Source organism: Glycine soja, chromosome 7, assembly GCF_004193775.1.
Source record: "Glycine soja cultivar W05 chromosome 7, ASM419377v2, whole genome shotgun sequence".
NCBI lineage: Eukaryota > Viridiplantae > Streptophyta > Magnoliopsida > Fabales > Fabaceae > Glycine > Glycine soja.
The window spans coordinates 32,587,705-32,606,968 of NC_041008.1; the positions used below are offsets into that span (position 1 = coordinate 32,587,705).

The following is a 19,264-nucleotide window of genomic DNA, read 5'->3' on the forward strand; positions in this document are numbered from 1 at the left end:
TTAGTTTAAACAAATTAGCCGCAGAGACACTTCATAAAAAAAACTATTAAAAAAACAGTTTGAACAAACACAACCAAAAACTTAATTTATTAAAAATATATTTTTCAAAAATAAATTTAAACAAACGTTATTTAATTTTCTATGTAGTGTTTAGTGGGATTCCTTGTTACTACTAGTAGTTTAAGGCAAATTTCAGTTCGGACCAGACTTCTCTTTCTTATAATATGCGGCACATTGCACTTTTTAGGTTTTACTTTCCCTTCAACACTACACATTTCAGAATAATGTTGCGAGGAAGAGCAAGAGCTTCCCTTCATTGGTTCCCTCTTCTTCTTCTTCCACACTTCGGTTCTCTTTCAAATTCCACACACTTTCGTTCTTCTTCAAACTTCACAAACAGAGCCCAATTCCTTGATTCCATGAGAGACCTCAAAAGTGAAGAAGCTGCTCTGAGTTTCTTCCACAAAATGGTTGTCATGAACCCTCTCCCTCGCGAGAAGGATTTCACCAAATTGTTCGGCATCATCGTGAAGATGAAACATTACGCAACCACCATTTCCCTTATCAAACACATATATTCATTAGGGATCAAACCCGATGTGTACACACTCACCATTATCATCAATTGTCTGTGCCATTTGAACCACACAGTGTTTGGGTTCTCTGTTTTGGGAGTCATGTTCAAAATTGGTGTGGACCCCACAGTGGTGACTTTTGCCACACTCATTAATGGGCTGTGTGCAGAAGGCAATGTGGCTCGAGCAGCCAGGTTTGCTGACAGTTTGGAAGACATGGGCCATCAATCCAACAGTTACACCTATGGCGCGATAATTAATGGATTGTGTAAGGCCGGTGACACGTCCGGTGCGATCTTGTATCTTGAGAAGATCAAGGGAAGAAACTGCGATTTGGATGTTGTTATAGCTTACAGCACAATCATGGACAGTCTTTGCAAGGATGGGATGGTATGCGAGGCTTTGAATTTGTTCTCCGGAATGACCAGTAAAGGTATTCAACCTGATCTTGTCGCTTATAATTCACTAATTCATGGCCTTTGCAACTTTGGTAGATGGAAAGAGGCTACAACTCTTTTGGGTAACATGATGAGGAAGGGAATCATGCCAAATGTGCAAACTTTTAATGTTTTAGTTGACAATTTTTGCAAAGATGGGATGATTTCGAGGGCAAAAACTATAATGGGTTTCATGGTCCATGTGGGAGTGGAACCTGATGTTGTTACATATAATTCGGTTATTAGTGGTCATTGTTTGCTAAGTCAAATGGGTGATGCTGTGAAAGTATTTGAGTTGATGATTCACAAGGGCTTCTTGCCAAATCTTGTAACTTATAGTTCATTAATCCATGGATGGTGTAAAACTAAAAACATAAATAAGGCTCTCTTTTTGTTGGGTGAGATGGTTAATAGTGGACTAAATCCAGATGTTGTCACTTGGAGCACTCTTATCGGGGGCTTTTGCAAAGCAGGGAAACCAGAAGCTGCCAAAGAATTGTTTTGTACAATGCATGAGCATGACCAACATCCCAATCTCCAAACATGTGCCATTATTTTGGATGGACTATTCAAGTGTCAATTTCATTCTGAGGCAATATCATTGTTTAGGGAGATGGAGAAGATGAATTTGGAACTTAATGTCGTAATATACAACATTGTTCTGGATGGAATGTGTAGTTTTGGAAAACTTAATGATGCACAAGAACTCTTTTCTTGTTTGCCAAGTAAAGGCATAAAAATTGATGTTGTTGCTTATACTACAATGATTAAAGGTCTATGTAAAGAAGGACTATTGGATGATGCTGAAAACTTATTGATGAAAATGGAAGAGAATGGCTGTCTCCCGAACGAGTTCACTTATAATGTCTTTGTCCGAGGATTGCTGCAAAGATATGACATTTCAAGATCAACAAAATACCTTTTGCTAATGAAAGGCAAAGGTTTATCAGCAGATGCTACTACAACTGAATTGCTTATCAGCTACTTCTCTGCTAATAAAGAAAATAGTGCATTACATGTGTTTTTGCAGGAGTTTGTTTGAGTATTTAATATTGGTATCTTTTAAATACCTACATTTTCATGAGGGCCATCATGTTAACAGAGTCAGGTTCTGTACATCAGGTTTTGATACACATTTTTCTGCTATTCCTCTTTTTAATATTCCTATTAACAATGTTTGTTTGTTAGGGCTAGTTTTTTTTTTTAGTAAATATATAGTTCAGTTAAAAACTGTTCCTTGCACATTTAAATGAATCTTTTCTAGAAACTGATGAAGTTTATCTAACCATGCAATGCATAATGTTTTTATTTTTGGCTTGTGATAGTTTGTAGGAAATGATTGATGGATGCAGTCATACAGTCTTTTCTTTGTAAAATTGTGAAATGGAAGTATCACCATCTTTTCTTTCAATTGTTATGGCCAGTTCTTGGCTGGTTGACTGACTTTTGTCTTGTTTGTCTAATTGACACTCAAATGAAATTTGATTTAGTAGCACATCTGTAAAAGATAAATTTGGCTGTGTTTGCCACTGAACAGGTTTATAATATCTTCCCAGGCACAAGATATATTTCTTTTCCATGTTCAGCTTAATTTGAAAATGATGCTTTTGTGACTCTGACCTTAATCATATTGGCATTTTAATGACACACTTTACCTTGAATGCAGAGTTAGAGGAAATTAGAATCTATTTTTTGTGAGGCTAAAATATTTAATTGCTACAATTGCATTTGCATCGATCAATTTGTCCCAGCTTTCACTTTTGTCCTTGCACTTATCTTCAGGTTGGTTGCAAACAAATTGGACCTATCATTTATTTCACAAAATAATACGGTAACTTTGTTGCTATAGACCTTATAAATAGTAGTCTTTGATAATAATGGTGCCAAAAAGAAAGTTAGTATTTGATGTTTTAGTTTTATTTTATTTTACAGGTAGCCAAGAGAATTTGAGAATCAAGAAGAGGGCTGGCCTAGCAAAGGTGTTTGGGACAATATTGTGTGTGAGAGGAGCCTTGCCTCTTCATTTTACCATGGAAAAACCATTGGTTAGGAAAATAAAGTATTCACTGGAGATATACAGAGAAAATGGAAAGAACTAGCTCTTTTGGCAAAGCAAACAGGCATCCAGGCCCTTTATGTGTCCTTAATTGGTAGCACCCTTATTTAGGTAGGATGGTTCATAATTCAAGTAAGCATCGTTATAAGTTATCTTAACCACTTGTTCTCTTTATATAAGAACTTATAGAATCACTATATTATCATATACTTGTTTTCTCGTTTCAAACAGACATAAGCAAGAAGTTTCCAATTCCTTACTTGAGCACCGACTTAATGTGTTTCTTGGAAAGCTTTCAATGCATGGTCACTGCCTTGTGTTTTGATCATAGGGCATCAGCTTGGTCACTCTACAATGCCATGAGACTTTCCTTTGCTCTTTATGCGGTACATATGCTTCTTCAATTGCTTTGACATATTGACATTTAATTCATTATGCAAGCTTGTATATATGTACATTACTACTATTTTAAACCTTATCAAAGGATTAAATGGGAGTTATTTATGTTGTAGGAGTATCAGAACAATCTGTTTCTGCAGTGTGGCAGGCAGAATGATGGTAATGCCCTGTAAAATTAGAATTATATGCCTTTGGGTATTTAAGGGAGTTTCTTCTAGGTGGTGCAATGAAGCCTACTACACATGGCCAGTGGGCTCATTTAGCTTGTGCCATGTGGATACCTAGTTTGTTTGTGTATGACTTTATTCACTCTTTTTTACCCAGTTTGGTTATTTTTACCAAGTGTCAAGATCATGGACATGACAGGTATAGTAGCATTCTTACACCATAAGGGGAGGGCAAAACATTCTTAACAAGATAATTTAAGAATGCAGTAGAACTATAAGGAGGAAAAAACATAAATATAGGTGATGTGATTGTCACAGGATGGTTAATTAGTTAAACGGTCTTGCTAATCAGTGCCCTTAGGACACTGGTCGCAGGATTCATCTATCGTGATTTCCAATGCATTCCCAATGTGAATTCCAACAAAAACTTTCTATTTTGGATTTCTTAACTAGTGTCCTAAGGGCACAGGTTAGCATTTGCCTTAGTTAAATTATCTTTCCTTTACAGAAAGTTGTTTTCACTTTTCAGTGTTCCCCAATTATAGTTGCTGAACGAGAATGAATTATTAAGCTGGAAGGAGTGTGCTAGAACTGTGTTTTTCTTGATGAATCCTCCAATGGGACAATGTGTTCCCTTGAAGTAGAGAAGAATTACAGAAAGAACCTGATAGGAATGTCCGAGAGCCTATCCACTCCCCCAATCACTTTCTAACAGACTAACCTGATACCCTTTCTCTTCTCCTTCTATTCTATTTATACAATTCTTACAAAACTAATCAATTACAGCAGACCCATCTTATTGGGCTTGGGCTATCCTCTTGGGCCTATACTTCTTGTGAGTCTTCCTTGTGTAAGTCTCTCTAATTGGAGGTCTAACAATACTTCCCCCCAAAAGAGCCACCTTGTCCTCAAGGTGAAATGCAGGAAATTGTTGCTGAATGGAAGTGACAGATTCCCAGGTTGCTTCAAAATCAGGAAGATCCTTCCACTGAATTAATACCTCTGCTGTTCCAAAAGGATGGTTGTGAACAGCTTTAACAGCTAAGGGCTCTACCAATAGTTAAAGGTAATGTGCTAACATTTGTGGTAAAGGTTGAGGCTGCACCGATGGAGCTATGGCTTTCTTCAAAAGGGACACATGGAAAACATGGTGGATCTTGCTGTCTGGTGTATGTTCAAGGAAATAAGCTACTTTCCTAATGACTTTGTTAATCTGGTACGGCCCATAGAACCTGGGACGGAGTTTTTCATTTATTTTCTTGACTAAGGACTTCAATCTATTAGATTGCAGCTTGAGATACATGCAATCATCTACTGTAAAATTGTTGGCATAGACTCTCATGTGGTCTTGGGCCTTCACCAGCTTTGGTTTTAGCTCGTTAAGAACTATGCCTCTGTCTTGGGTTAGTCAATTGACTTCTTCTACTGCTGAGGGTAGAGTTGTTCCTTTCAAAAGTTGAGGGGGATCTCTTCCATAAAGGGCTCTGAATGGAGTCAGTTTGGTGGAGCTGTTGTAATTAGAATTGAACCAAACTCTGCCCAGCTCAACCATTTGGGAAACCATGCAATCAAATAATTTCTTTGATATGGGTGACTAAGTGAGGTAAAATGGGTATACTTAGTGAGTCTATCAACCACCACCAGAATTGCATTTTTGCTTTGTGCTTTAGGAAGTCCCTCCACAAATTCCATCGACATGCCAGACCAAACCTGTGTAGGAATAGGTAATGGCTATAGGAGGCCCGCGGGAGTGAGGGCCTGATATTTATTTAGTTGGCAGATTTCACAAGAAGCTACAAACCTCTGATTGTCTTGTCGCATACCTTCCCAATACACTAAAGCAGCCAACCTTTTGTAAGTTTGAAAGAAACCTGAGTGGGCTACTATTGTTGAACTATGAAATTCAGTAAGCAGTGTGCGAATTTTGGAAGACCCTTTTGGTAAAACCAATTTCCCTTTGTACCATAACTTCCTATTCTGAAAAGTGTAACAGGGTGTGCAGATGAGTTGCTTGATAAATCTTGCATAATACTCCACAACTTGTCCTCAGCCTGGATTTCCATCTCCCATTATTCCTAGTCTGAAAATTGGACCAGGGAAATAGCTTCATAAGTCATTCATCTTGACAGTGCATCTGCAGCCCTGTTGTCACTTCCGGGTTTGTAGAGGATCTCAAAATCAAAACCAACGAGTTTGGAAGTCCACCTGAACTGCTCACTCCCCAACACTCTCTGATCCTTCAGGAACTTCAAATTCCTATGATCTGTATGGATGACAAACTTCCTCCCAAGTAAGTAATGTTGCCATTTCTGTACAGCCATGACGATGGCGATAAGCTCCCTTTCATACACTGACTTTTTCTGGGCTCTTTCTGGCAATGTTTGGCTTAGAAAAGCCACTGGCCTTCCTTGTTGCATGAGGACTGCACCCAGTCCCTTATTAGAAGCATCAGTCTCTATGCAGAAGGTTTGACAGAAATCAGGCACTGTGAGGATGGGGATTTCAGCCATAGCTTTTTTTAGTGTTTCCATAGCATACGGTTTATCATTTTATGTTTATTATTCTAATTTTGTGTAATTTCTGTTACATCCTTTGTAAAGTTGTTGATGAGTGCCAACAAACAATTACATAAAAAAAATGAAAGGCAAGTGTATGTCCATGTAATTGTGAACCCATCTCCAATTAGATAGCTTTCTTCAATCCACCAAAATTTCTCCTAGGCTGATTCAAGTAAGGTCCTTTTAACTTCATTGAACTATTTCCCTTCAATCTGATTTTTGGCTTTGTCTGATTTTTTGGCTTTGTACTTATGTCAAGGCTAATTAATCTTAACTATCCAGTTCCAAAGACCCTGAACAATCTGCAAAGTTTAGGTGATTAATCTAAATTCCAGAATTATACAAGAGTCAAATTTGTTGGCAAAATTTAATACAAATTTTTTAATATTCTTTACATATGATATGTCACTCTTTAGTGGATTTAATCATGTGGAGAGATAGCTCAAGTTCAGCATTTATCTTTGGGACTGGAACATTCACTATAGTTTGATTGTCTTATGCAATGGATGTCAATCTGAGGTTTTAGAAATTCACACCACAGAGAGTTCAATTCATTTTGTACATACACTTTGCCACATAAAAGAGAACCTAGAATTGACCCTTTGACCCTTAATTCTGTAATGTTCTATGTTGGCCTTGTCAATCTAGCTGTTATCTTCCTCTACGGATCACTAACTGTCTAACCCCAGCGCACATGTCAATATCAACTTGGGAATCATATAAAACAAAATTGCTAACAAATTTGTCCGGTGATAGAAACATTAATAAGTGGGAAAAAGTGTTTAGTAGAAGAGGTAGGAGCAAGGTAGTTAGTTACAACTAATTGATTAGTTAGTTAGCAGATAATTAGTTAGTTACAACTAAGTGATTAGTTAGTTAGGATATAAAAGGGAATGGGGAGAATTAGTGAATGGGGATATGGAGTAAGTAGGAGGTTGGTGAGGCCTCAAACTCACTGTGTAAGCTGTTAGGTGTTGGAAGCACCAATCATAATAAAAAATTCATTCATTACCCAAACCAGTTCTATTAACTGGTATTAGAGCTCCGATCTTGGAGCCCTTTTCCGTTCATGGTGTCGAAAGCGAATGCAAGGATGGAAACTTGCATGAAAGCTGTCGAGAAAGCAATCGAAGAGAACCACAGAGCTCGAGAATTGGGACTGACTTCCATAAAGTTAGTTAGCATGAAAATGGTCAAGGGTACCATGCTGGAAGTTGACCAAGGGTTTAATGTGGAAGTCAAAAGGGTAGAAGAAGAGAAGACAAGGGAAGCCGTGTATGGACTAGTGGCCCAGGTGTTGACACAGTTTGAGCAAGTTTTCCAGGAGCCTCAAGGGTTGCCACCACATAGAGAGAGAGAAAGATCATGCTATTACTATCCAGGAGGGCACAAGGATACCCAATTTAAGGCCTTACAAATACCCCAATCACCAGAAGGATGAAATTGAAAAGATGGTAAGGGATATGTTAATTGTTGGAATTATTAGAACCAGTACTAGTCCATATGGTAGTTCAGTGATTTTAGTTAAGAAGAAGGATGGGAGTTGGAGGTTTTGTGTAAATTATAAGACTCAATAAGACCACTGTGCCTGATAGGTTTCCTATACCCATTATAGAAGAATTATTGGGTGAAATTGGTGGAGTTGAATGGTTTTCAAAGTTGGATTGTGCCTGATAGGTTTCCTATACCCATTATAGAAGAATTATTGGGTGAAATTGGTGGAGTTGAATGGTTTTCAAAGTTGGATTTGCATTCTGGATACCGTTAGATTAGAATGAAGGAAGAGCACATCCAAAAAACAGCTTTCAGAACACATGAGGGTCATTACGAATTTTTAGTCATGCCTTTTGGGTTGACTAATGCACCATCAACATTTTAGGCATTCATGAATGAGGTGCTTAGGCTCTTTTTAAGGCAATTTTCCTTGGTATTTTTTGATGACATACTGGTGTACAACAGCTGCTTGAGGGACAATCAGTTGCCTTTGAAGAACATTTTGCAAGTTCTACAACATGACTTGAGGGTGAACAGGAAAAAGTGCATTTTTAGCTAGAATTCTTTGGAGTATTTGTGACACATCATTTCAAGGCAGGGAGTAAAAGCTGACCCTAGCAAATTGGCAGTCATGACTGAGTGGCCTAAACCTAAAGATGTTAAGGGATTAAGGGGATTTTTGGGGTTAATAGAGTATTATAGGAGGTTTGTGAAGGATTATGGGAGAATTGCACAACCATTGAATGCATTACTCAAGAAAGATGCATTTCATTGGGAGAAGAGGCTACTTCTGCATTTGAAGAACTTAAGGCAACAATGCAAAAGCTACCTATTGACGTAGCTCCATGTGGAGTTTGTAGGCCTTGGATCTTCTTCATCAATGGAGTCCTTTGTTTCTTGAAGTTCAATGACAGCGGAATGGAGAAGGAAGAAAGATGTTTGGAGACATCACTTCAAGGAGAAGATGAGTCAAGAACAAGCTCACCACCATACGAAGTCATGGATAAAAGCTTGAAGATAGGAGAAGATGAGTGGAGGGAGAAAGAGAAAAGGAGCACGAAATTTTATGCCTCAAACGAGGACTGAACTTTGAAGTATAATTTTCTAATGATCAAAGTTGAAAAATACACACATGACCTTTATTTATAGCCTAAGTGTCATACAAAATTGGAGGGAAATTTGAATTTCTATTCAATTTTCACTTGAATTTGAAATTAAATTTGTAGAGCCTAAGTGTAATTTCTGAACTTTGAAGTATAATTTTCTAATGATCAAAGTTGAAAAATACACACATGACCTCTATTTATAGCCTAAGTGTCATACAAAATTGGAGGAAAATTTGAATTTCTATTCAAATTTCACTTGAATTTGAAATTAAATTTGTAGAGCCAAATTTTGGAGTCAAAATTTTACTAATTATGATTAGTGAATTTTAACTATGGTTCAGCTCACTAATCCAAGATCAAGTCCAAGATTCTCCAATCTCCACTAAGTGTGCTTAGGTGTCATGAATCATGTAAAGCATGAAGGACATGCACAAAGTGTGACTATATGATGTGGCAATGGGGTGTAGCAAGAAAATACTCACCTCTCCCTCTAAAATTTAATTGGATTGAGCTTCTCCCAATTCAATTAAATTTATTTTCCAACACACGTCAAATATTCATTTAATGCATGTGAAATTACAAAACTATCCCTAATACAAAAACTAGTCTAGGTGCCCTAAAATACAAGGGCTGAAAAATCCTACATTTCTAGGGTACCCTACCTACATTATGGAGTCCTAAATACAAGGCCTAAAAATAATGAAACCTTAATCTAATATGTACAAAGATAAGTGGGTTCATACTTAACCCATGAGCCCGAAATCTACCCTAAGGCTCATGAAAACCCTAGGACCTTTTCTTGCATCTTTGGCCCGATCTACTTAGAGTCTTCTATCCAATCCCCTTGCAGGATAGGATTGCATCAAAGTGGCTGCTGGGTGTATAAATAAAGTCCCAAAAGTGTTCGGGGTAAGTGGCTGTTGGGTGTATAAATAAAGTCCCAAAAGTGTTCGGGGTAAGTGACTGTTGGGTGTATGCGAGGAACATACAAAACCGGTAACCCTAACAACTTCCCAAATCTACATTGGCAAGAAATAAAGTATATGGAAATAGAAGAGAGATAATTAGAAAAAACAAAAATAGAGTATTAATAAAATAGAATTTTTGGTTATTTGGTTTGAGTGAAATATGTGAGAAATAGAGTAGAAATAAAAAAAGTAAAATTATTTGGTCAAAAGTGCCTACCGAAGACAAAAAGTAAGTTAATGTTTTGTATCGTCTTAAGGGTACAAAGGTAAAAAATCATGTTGCTCAATAAAGACAAAATCGTGAGACCCATTGAAGTCTTCAATAGCATTGGACAATGATTAGAGATGTTCCTCTCCAAGACATGTTGGAAACATCCTGATCATCTATCAACCCAACTTGGTGAAATAAAAATTCTATCCAAACAACTTTTTGCTCTTCCATTTGGCCTAAACCGTGTATACTTTAATCCTACCATCGGAATATCTCCTACCTCCATCTCCTCAATGAACAAGTTGAACTCTTCCATCTCAAAGTTTCCCACCTCCACATTTTGGTCACCTCTCCTCTCTTCCAAAAACCTCACCAAGCTGAAGACCCTCAAAATACACCATTTGTCTATAGAACTTGATCTCTTTATGCTTCTAATAGCTTTCTATTGTTGTCTCTTGCTAGTCCAATCCGAGGAAAGATATGCATTTTTCAACATTCGTGGCACTCTCCCTTTCTCCTATATCCCTTTCACAATTATGAACCCATCACCAACATAAGTATTCTCCACTTCAAGAATCCCTTTCTTCCACGAAGTCACTAATCCACCAGCATTCCCTATTGTTGGATTTTCTCTCCATTCAACCTCATAGTCACCCTATATCGCATAACATACCTCTTTTTTTATATGGTTTCCGTATTAGTTTCTTGTAAACAAATAAATTTCATTCCTTCTCTTGCAATCAGCTCCCTTAGCACTTTCTTCTTAGCCCCCCACCCAACCCTCTAATATTGTAGCATAGCATCTTCATAAAGACTTCTGTTGAGCTACCTTTCCTACCTTCATCTCCCCTAACCTACTGCAAACAAGTCTCTTTCCTCCAACTTTCTACACCGTTGCACTGTGATCCTTACGAAAAGAACGCCTAACACTTCCTCTACGCCCCTCAAGAGTCAGTTGTTGTTCTTAAGGTCTAGGTACCACCAGCACAACATGATTTCAATAAGCCTTTTTTTTAGGATTCTTAAAGAGTAAACTATCATTTTTGTCCATGAAAAGTTTATAATGTTGTCACAATTGTTCTTGAAATTAAGAATAGTTGAAATAAGTCATTGAGATTTTTAGTTGTTTCATTTATATCCTTAAACTTAACCACTTACTATCATTTTAGTCCCTAAACATATGATAATATTGTCACTTAAGAAGAATTTTATTTTTTTCATTTTTTACTAACGTGATTTACAAACTGAAGTGGACCAGAAGGTCACTAGAAGGGGGGGAGGGGGGTATCAATTTCTGAAGTTCTAAAGATATATTAGAGTATCAACTTCAAGAAGCTTTGTAGAGAGCAAACATTATCCTTTTATAGTATTTTGTATAAAATTATTTTTTGATAATAATCATACAAAAATAATGTTGTATACTGCTTCAGAAGCTACTCATAAAATATTAGATTCAGGGTAGGTAGAATTTGTTTTGCCAACTCAAAACATGAATAGATGTATGCCTCTGAATGTGTAAAGCAGTTTAGCAAGCTTGAAAATTTTTATATCAAAGATATAATCATTTTAAAAAGTAAGATGCTCAAGGAAATAATTCAAAAGCACACAAATCAAAAGCAATAAGAAGGGTAAAACACACAAAGGAATTATCCTAGTTCACTCCACCTGGTCTTTGTCTGTCCCTACAATTGTAAGGCTTTTCACTAACACAAGCACCAACTTGATTTTTTTTTTTCTTTCCTAAAGCCTTCACATGATCCTACAACTCATTATTCTCTAAGTCTCTGTAGGTTATCTCCCCAAGTATTCTTTTGAAAAGCCTTTTTAGGCTTCAAACCCTTAGTAGCAACTACTACTTGACACACACAACAACACATTGTAGTCACTCTCAACCTTCGGAAGCAACAATCGCTTAATTACTATTATGAAATTCCCTATTTGAAATGGGTTCTGTTTGGATAGGTATCTAATACATCTCCCAGGGAAAATTCATTAGTAACCTCCCCTTGAGAAAATGTTTACAATCTCTTTATGGCTGAATAGATTCAGTTCTACAAATCAAGAGAGTGTGGATTAAGGAAGCCTGGTATCAAAAGCTAATAATATATATTTGCAATACAACTTCTGACTCATGTCCTCTCTATATTATTTTCCTTCCTAGTAAATAACTCCAGTTGTACTTCAATGTCCTTATATTGACTTTCTTGAAGAGGACCATTGCACCTTGTCTTGAAGGCCAAGGAAACATGTTACTTTTTATCTTGAAAGGCATGGAGGCCAAGTAGATTTGTTGTGAATTGTCTCTATTACACAACTGGTTCCTCCTCTTTCCTTAGCTATAGCAACTTGCACACAACTTTTGAATTTGAATTGTATCATTTGGTGCCTGTTGTTTGCTTAGAACTCATGACTTCTCCTTTTTTCCAGCTCAGTCATAAGGCATGCTACTTGTTTAGAATAGGAAGTCTTCTGCAGAATGGTGTTGATCTTTTCTTGATTGTTGCAGATTGTGAAGGACTACTTTTCTTCTTCATGGTTGCCTTGCTAATGTAGGGCTTAGCTTTCTTTCCTTTTGAATATATTTACAACTACATGACGTAGATATTTACAACTCCTAGTGTGTGCTTCTCAACTTTGTAGACACGTCTATCTTCACTTGTTGTCACAACATTTCATCTTTTGATGATCCTTAAGTCATGTGTAATTTTTTATATCTACCCCTTGACTTAAACTATCACTAGCATCATGCCTTTGATCATATACAACTATTGATATCTACAATTTGACCTAGAAAACATGATTGTGTTTCCAGGTTATTGTTTCTTGGTTCTGAAAGGCAAGCTTTAGATTTGGAAATCATGGTTGTAGGAAAATGCTTCACACCCTTTATCTATGCTTCTTGATAAGTCCTATTTTTTCAAAAGCACTTCAAGACAAACCATTAGTAGTAAAAGTCTAATCGACTTAAAATTTGCTTCTTAAAAGTTTGTTATTGTTAAAACATTCATCTCATAAAGGGTTCTGTTTCAACACAAATTTCACTTTTAGGAACTTATTTTGAATTTTTTTTTTTTTTTTAGTTTTAGTTATGTGATGGTGTTATACAATTTTGACACTAAAATAGAGGTTTAGAGGTCCTTTATAAACCATACTATCACATATTTGTGGATAAGTGAGGACCAGGCACGAGCTGAAGGTGGTCATCCATAGGATTGGATGAAGATCTTGTACTTCAAGAAGGAGCACAAGCAGGTGATGACATACTTATAGAGGTCTAGGCTATCGCCTTTTCTAGAAGCATGTTACCGTAGGTGGATAATGGTGTTCTGTACTTTAGGTGATTGGGGGTTGAAGTACGCTAATTCCTTCCACTTTCTTGTTGGGGATATAATAACCATCACTCTATAAGATGTGTCATCTGTTACATTTACCTTAGTTGGGAGGCTATGTTCAACCAAAGGGAATGTAAATACCTAATGTATCTACTTGAGATCACCTTTGACTAGACATTTGTTGAGATGGTGAAGACTTGAGTAGAGAGAATGTGATTTAGATGGTTGTGGGACTTATACAATGCACATGTTTGGCTTGGGAACATCATCTTAGAAACCATTGTTTTTCTAATGCATTTGGTGGCTTGCATCATACGAAGCAATTCAGACTTCTGAGGATATAATAATGCTTTTGTGAGTACCAATACTTTTTCTTTGGCTTCAAAGTTTTCTCTTTTATGACAATTATGTAAATGGCTTTACAAGCTTGGATCATTGAGCTAGTTTATGCCATTGGCTCTCGTCAATTGGCTGATGGATATACAAAGTATTCTTTCCATGCTTGTCATTGAGAGATTGTGAGGGGATCCAATGATGTAACATTGTGATTTTCTTAATGTGTAGTTAGGTGATTTTAATTAGATTGCAAGAGAAAATAAATTTAATTTTCATGTTTAAAAAAATATAATACCTTGTGTTGTTTAAGTGTTGTGGGTTAAATTGTTTTGGGCTTGAAACATGGTTTTAGAGGGCTTTAATATTGTAATGTTTGATAAAAAAAATGGTAAACAATGGAGACATGAGCAATGTAATTCTTGTACTTTACCCAAAAAAAGGATCACAGTTTAGTGATTTTGTGTGATGAGAATCTCTCCCTTTTTCATTATACCTTCTTTTTCTTCTTCCTTGCTTTTCTATTTTTCTTTTTTAATTTGTTTGCTTTAGAACCATCTTTTATTTGTTTTATTTGATTTTTTTCGCTTTCCTCTTGTTTTGATTTTGTAAGACAAAAGATAAAATAAAATAAAACTCAAAATTAGGTATTGATAACAATGTTTCATATAGCTCCAACTTATCTACTAATAATCTACATATAATTTATTATTTTATAAAAAACTTTTGAGTGCTTGCTAGACTGCTTACAGAACACCCTATTTTAAGTGCTTGCCATAAACAAAAAAAATTAATAAAAACTTCTATGATTTATTTTATACTCTATCTTTATTATTGGTTTCTCATTTTTGTGCAAAACTACTAATAAAATAGATTTTTACTTTTAAAACATTATGGAAATAATTAATAAAATTCTCATGATTAATGTGTTAGCATTATGCATTATAATCACACATAAATATGATATCTCTGTAGATTACGAAAATCTAGCTTATTTATTTTTGCCGAGATCAAGTAGAATGAAGATGTAGAGAAGAAAAGAAAATTTGTACAAGTAAAAGAGTTTGTGTTTTTAGAATCAATCCCAATATATCATTTCATAATTATTGAATTTCTTAATTAAATAATTTATACATTCAGAAGGTAAAAGTCAACGAGTTTAAAAAATAATTATTTTAAAATCAACTCCGATCCATGAATTCATACATATCATGTTTAATTCGATCTCTAAATCTAAAAGGTCAAAGTCAGCTAGATTTTAAATTTCTTCAATTTTTAGTATTTGACATGCATGTAAGGCTTGATACCATTAATGTGAACTCCACCATTTGCTATAAATATGGATTATAACTTTCTATTCATTTTTATATTTAATAATGATTTGACTACCATTTATATTTGATAAATATAGTATTTAATGCTTCTTTCGGTCATTTTTTTATAAATATGAATTATAACATTTATTAAATATGACATAGTTATTACATGGGATAGTGGGCTTAAATGCTGAGTGAATACTTTAGTCAAATCTCACATCTTTTTTTTTTTTTTTTAATTTTCTAACATTCACTACTCCACAAAAGAGCTTTAATATCAATTATGGAGAAGTTTCAACATCGATTTTGAAACGGTTGTCATTGAAAGTGAACATTTTCAATATCGATTTTAAAGTTGATGTTGAAAATCATTATCTACCTCGGTTTAAGTTAAAATTGATATAGAATTGTGACTAAAATTCTATACTCTGAAGCGCTTTTAACATTGGTTATGAAAAAATAAATATTAAAAGTCATATATAACATCGGTTTTAGACCAACTAATGTTGTTTTCTACAAAAAAAATTAATAATAATTATAATAAAATACTACTACTACTAATAATAATAAAAAACTAGCGTACCCCATTGCCCAGAGGCTCTTCGCTATGCGAAGATATGAGGGAGGGATATTGTATGCAGCCTTACCCTTGCATATGCAAAGAGGCTGTTTTCGGATTCGAACCCATGACCAACAAGTCACTAAGGCACAACTTTACCGCTGCACCAGGGCTAATAATAATAATAATGGTTAATTTTATCCCTAAAATTACAAGTATTTACAACCTAATAACAAAAGGATGCAACAATTCTATGACATCTAGCAAGCTATAAGAATAAATGCATAGATGTATTTACAACTAAGAGAAACCATAACTTTTCTCTATAATGGAACATAATTATTTTTTGGCTGCATTCATGAGCACAATGTACAATACTAACCGAAAAACCTTCATGTTCTTCACAAACCTTAGTTATATTTAGTTTCCTCATTTCCTAACCACGAACCATTTTAGGAGATTGCATACTTTTCTCCATTTTCTTTGTGCACCACCATTGGCTGGAGGACGTGCCAGCATGAAGCTATCAATAGCACTCTATAAATCTCCTTGAACGTTAGTTTGAATATCAATATAAAAAAATTGCAGATGATCTTCATCACTAAAAGCATAAGTCATTGAATCAATGTCAGAGATCAAAGAGTTTGAAACTTGGACTGGAAAATTGAGGGTCTGATCATATCTAAGGCCCATTTGGTCAAAATTAGGCAAGCAATAGTCATCCCACAAAATAAATGGATGACATGATATCTCTTATACCCTAATTTTGTCTAGGAACTATCGTTCGTTGATCTTTTGATCCTTACTAGTCAACTTACGATGTTAAACACCAGTTACAATGCAAAGCAAGAAACCATTCAGTGTTTCGATTAGGAATGCAAAAGATACAAAAAAGGAGGAGCAAAAGGGTCTTTTTATTGAGTTTCCTGGACCCTAGCTCGCCTAGGCCAGCCTCTGGCTCGCCTGGCCCCCCAAGAGACTTCAGGGTGAAGTAACCAGCTCACTAGGGAGAGCCAGTTACTTCAGGAGTAAGCATCAGCTCGCCTGGGCGAGCTGCCATTGCCCCAATTGTCCATTTTCCTATAAATTGGTGTGCTAGGGAGGATGAGGAAGGGTTCTAAGGTTCAGAAGGTGAGGGAATTGAGAGAAGAGAGAAAGAAGAAGAAGAAGAAAGAAGAGGAAACGAGGCCGAGGTGCTACCGAATCACGTCTATGATCAATCTCTACATCATTCCTTGTTCGGTGTTCTTTGTGCGACCGTCTGTTAGCATTGTTTTTAAGATTTGAATGTGATCTATGCACCCTTAGGGTCCCCTTTGTTGTTTTGTGCATATTCATTTCCTCCATCTATCATCGGCGATCTCATTTTTTTTTTGTAAAGTTCAATCTTAACCGATCACTAGTGTTGTAAAGTTGTCTTTAAAGAGATTGAAAGTTAATAAACAAAACCAAGATAAAACTAACTCATAACTAACTTCTTTTTATCAAATATCACTTGAGATCTTTTCAAGGTCCAATGCCTTAATGATCCTTTCCGCTTTTCAAAAATTTAAAAGATCGTTTCAAGGTCCAACGCCTTAACAATTCTTTCCGCTTTTCAAAAATTAAAGCATCGTTTCAAGGTCCAATGCCTTAAACAACTTTTTTGTTCACAATTAAAATAAATCTTTCAAAAACATAAAAATCAATTTAACACACAAATATTCAAACTTAATGAACTATGTAGGTCTAAATTCCTCATCGCACCTGAGGATACGTAGGAGTAAGGACAACACCCTTGTCGACCCCAAAAAAATATAAAATATAAAAAGGGAAAATAAATAACATTGAAGTCACATTTTTTGCACACTCGGTTAAAGGCTGTCGTCCCTAGTGACGGGCGCGTGGGGTACTAATACCTTCCCCATGCGTAAACAACTCCCGAACCCTTATTTTCAAAATCCACAACCCTTTTTTGGTTTTTCTAACGTTTCCTTTCAATAAACGTTGGTGGCGACTCCACGCGTTTTCTTCATGAGAAGATGCACTTTGGCTTTTCGCTCGCACTTCCGTCGTAGTGTAGGTTGCGACAGATGACGACTCCATTGGGGACCGTTAGAGAGTTAAGCCATTCGATCAGTGTGTAATGTTTATCGTGACTTCTTCTTTATTTATGTTCCCTTTTCTCTATTATCTTTTGTTTTGTCCATATTTCTATATAAATTTTGCTGTTATTGTGTTTGGTGCCTGTCTGTCTTTCTATTACATTTGTAGTTAGAAATATTTTTGCTCTATGCACACATGGCACCTACACGTTTGCACACACGTTGAGATATTAGGCCCTATACCCGGGTCTATGTGAGCCATAAGGAGCGGAGGTCGATCTGTCATCATGTTGTGTCTCCAACTCGCTTGATAACTGTGAAGCCTCATCTAGAGTTTTCCTCTCTTGGTGATGCATTGTCGCTGATAGTCCCTATCGCCACAATGTATTATCTAAGAGGATGATATCTCTAGAGACCAGTAAGGTTACATGAAACCACCCTTGGGATATCATCATGCATCTCTTGGGATATCATCATGCACCCTTGGGATGATATCTCTTGATAACAGTGAAGCCTCATCTAGAGTTTTCCTCTCTTGGTGATGCATTGTCACTGATAGTCCCTATCACCACAATGTATTATCTAAGAGGATGATATCTCTAGAGACCGGTAAGGTTACATGAAACCACCCTTAGAGGCACATAGCAAACTCACTATGGCTTGTTCCTTGATCGCATCATGCATCTCTTCATGGCATCATAATGGACATATCATTCCTGCATTTATCATTTATCATATTTATGCATTGCGTTTGCATAAGTCATTGCATTATCATACATCTTCATTTAGCACGCTTTTGTTCTGCCAATTGCATACATTCCATTTTCATCGTTCACATGTTATGTTCACTCATGCATGATCCTGACACATAGTTGTTCATACCTTGCATTTTCCCCTAAAAAAAAAAAAAGAAGAGAAAGTCACAATGAAGCATGAAAGTTTACACCACATTCTTAGTTACATGTGTTGGGTACCATGATGATAGCTATAAACAGACCATGTTAGGATTATACACCCATTTCTCTTGGAAAATGATTGAAAATCATGTGAACCTGGTACCTAATGCATTGTTAACTAGGAAAGGATGGTTCTTCAGGTGTCTCATGTTGATCTCATAATTACATTTGTCATACATAACATAAGTATGCCCTGATCATTCATCTCTATGATATGTTGTCAAAATATTGACAATCAAAAATTTTATTCCTTGGGTTATGGGGTCGAACCAAGCACATGATTTTAAGAAAATGTTTTCATCAAGTGAAGGTCAAATGTGGAAGTAACCATCTTGCAAAAGTTGGGGCAAAAGATGAATCGAGTTTTACATAGCTTATTTGGTTATTGCCAACACATGATTGAGCTAAATAATTTACAAAAAAATGAGACCGTCCATGTTTTATTTCCAGTTGCACTTTGACTCTGACAAGATGTAATGTTGTCTGAATTGATTCGACCCTATGTTCTACTGAATGTCCTGTGTAAAATTTGCAATACTTCAACAATGCATCATTCACATACATCCATGCTTAGTTTTCTTTTCACATTGGTCGCATTGCTCATTGCATTCTTTCCTTGAAATTAGAATTGTAATCATTGTTATCAAAAGGAAAGAACGCATTTTACAGTGCCCTTACCGAACGCGTGCCAGAGCTAGAGTAATGAGTGAAAT

The 19,264-nt window shown here is 36.0% G+C and overlaps 1 protein-coding gene across 4 annotated transcripts; it reads left to right on the forward strand.

The window, feature by feature from the left end:
* Positions 1–213: 213 nt before the first annotated feature.
* LOC114419315 (putative pentatricopeptide repeat-containing protein At1g12700, mitochondrial) lies at positions 214–14,078 on the forward strand. 4 transcript variants are annotated; one of them, XM_028384970.1, is made up of 5 exons: positions 214–2,134; positions 2,795–2,843; positions 2,945–3,179; positions 3,300–3,454; positions 12,478–14,078. In XM_028384970.1, exon 1 carries the CDS (start codon positions 225–227, stop codon positions 2,052–2,054), a length of 1,830 nt encoding a protein of 609 aa, XP_028240771.1. In that variant the 5' UTR covers positions 214–224; the 3' UTR covers positions 2,055–2,134; positions 2,795–2,843; positions 2,945–3,179; positions 3,300–3,454; positions 12,478–14,078. The 4 variants fall into 4 exon arrangements, with proteins under 4 accessions (XP_028240771.1, XP_028240770.1, XP_028240772.1 ...); XM_028384969.1 differs by lacking the exon at positions 12,478–14,078 and adding an exon at positions 3,581–4,061; XM_028384971.1 differs by lacking the exon at positions 12,478–14,078 and having other exon boundaries at positions 2,945–3,200; positions 3,300–4,061.
* Positions 14,079–19,264: the final 5,186 nt, after the last annotated feature.

Coding starts and splice junctions, on each gene's coding strand:
- LOC114419315 (XM_028384970.1), top strand. CDS start 225: ATGCGGCACATTGCACTTTTTAGGTTTTACTTTCCCTTCAACACTACA.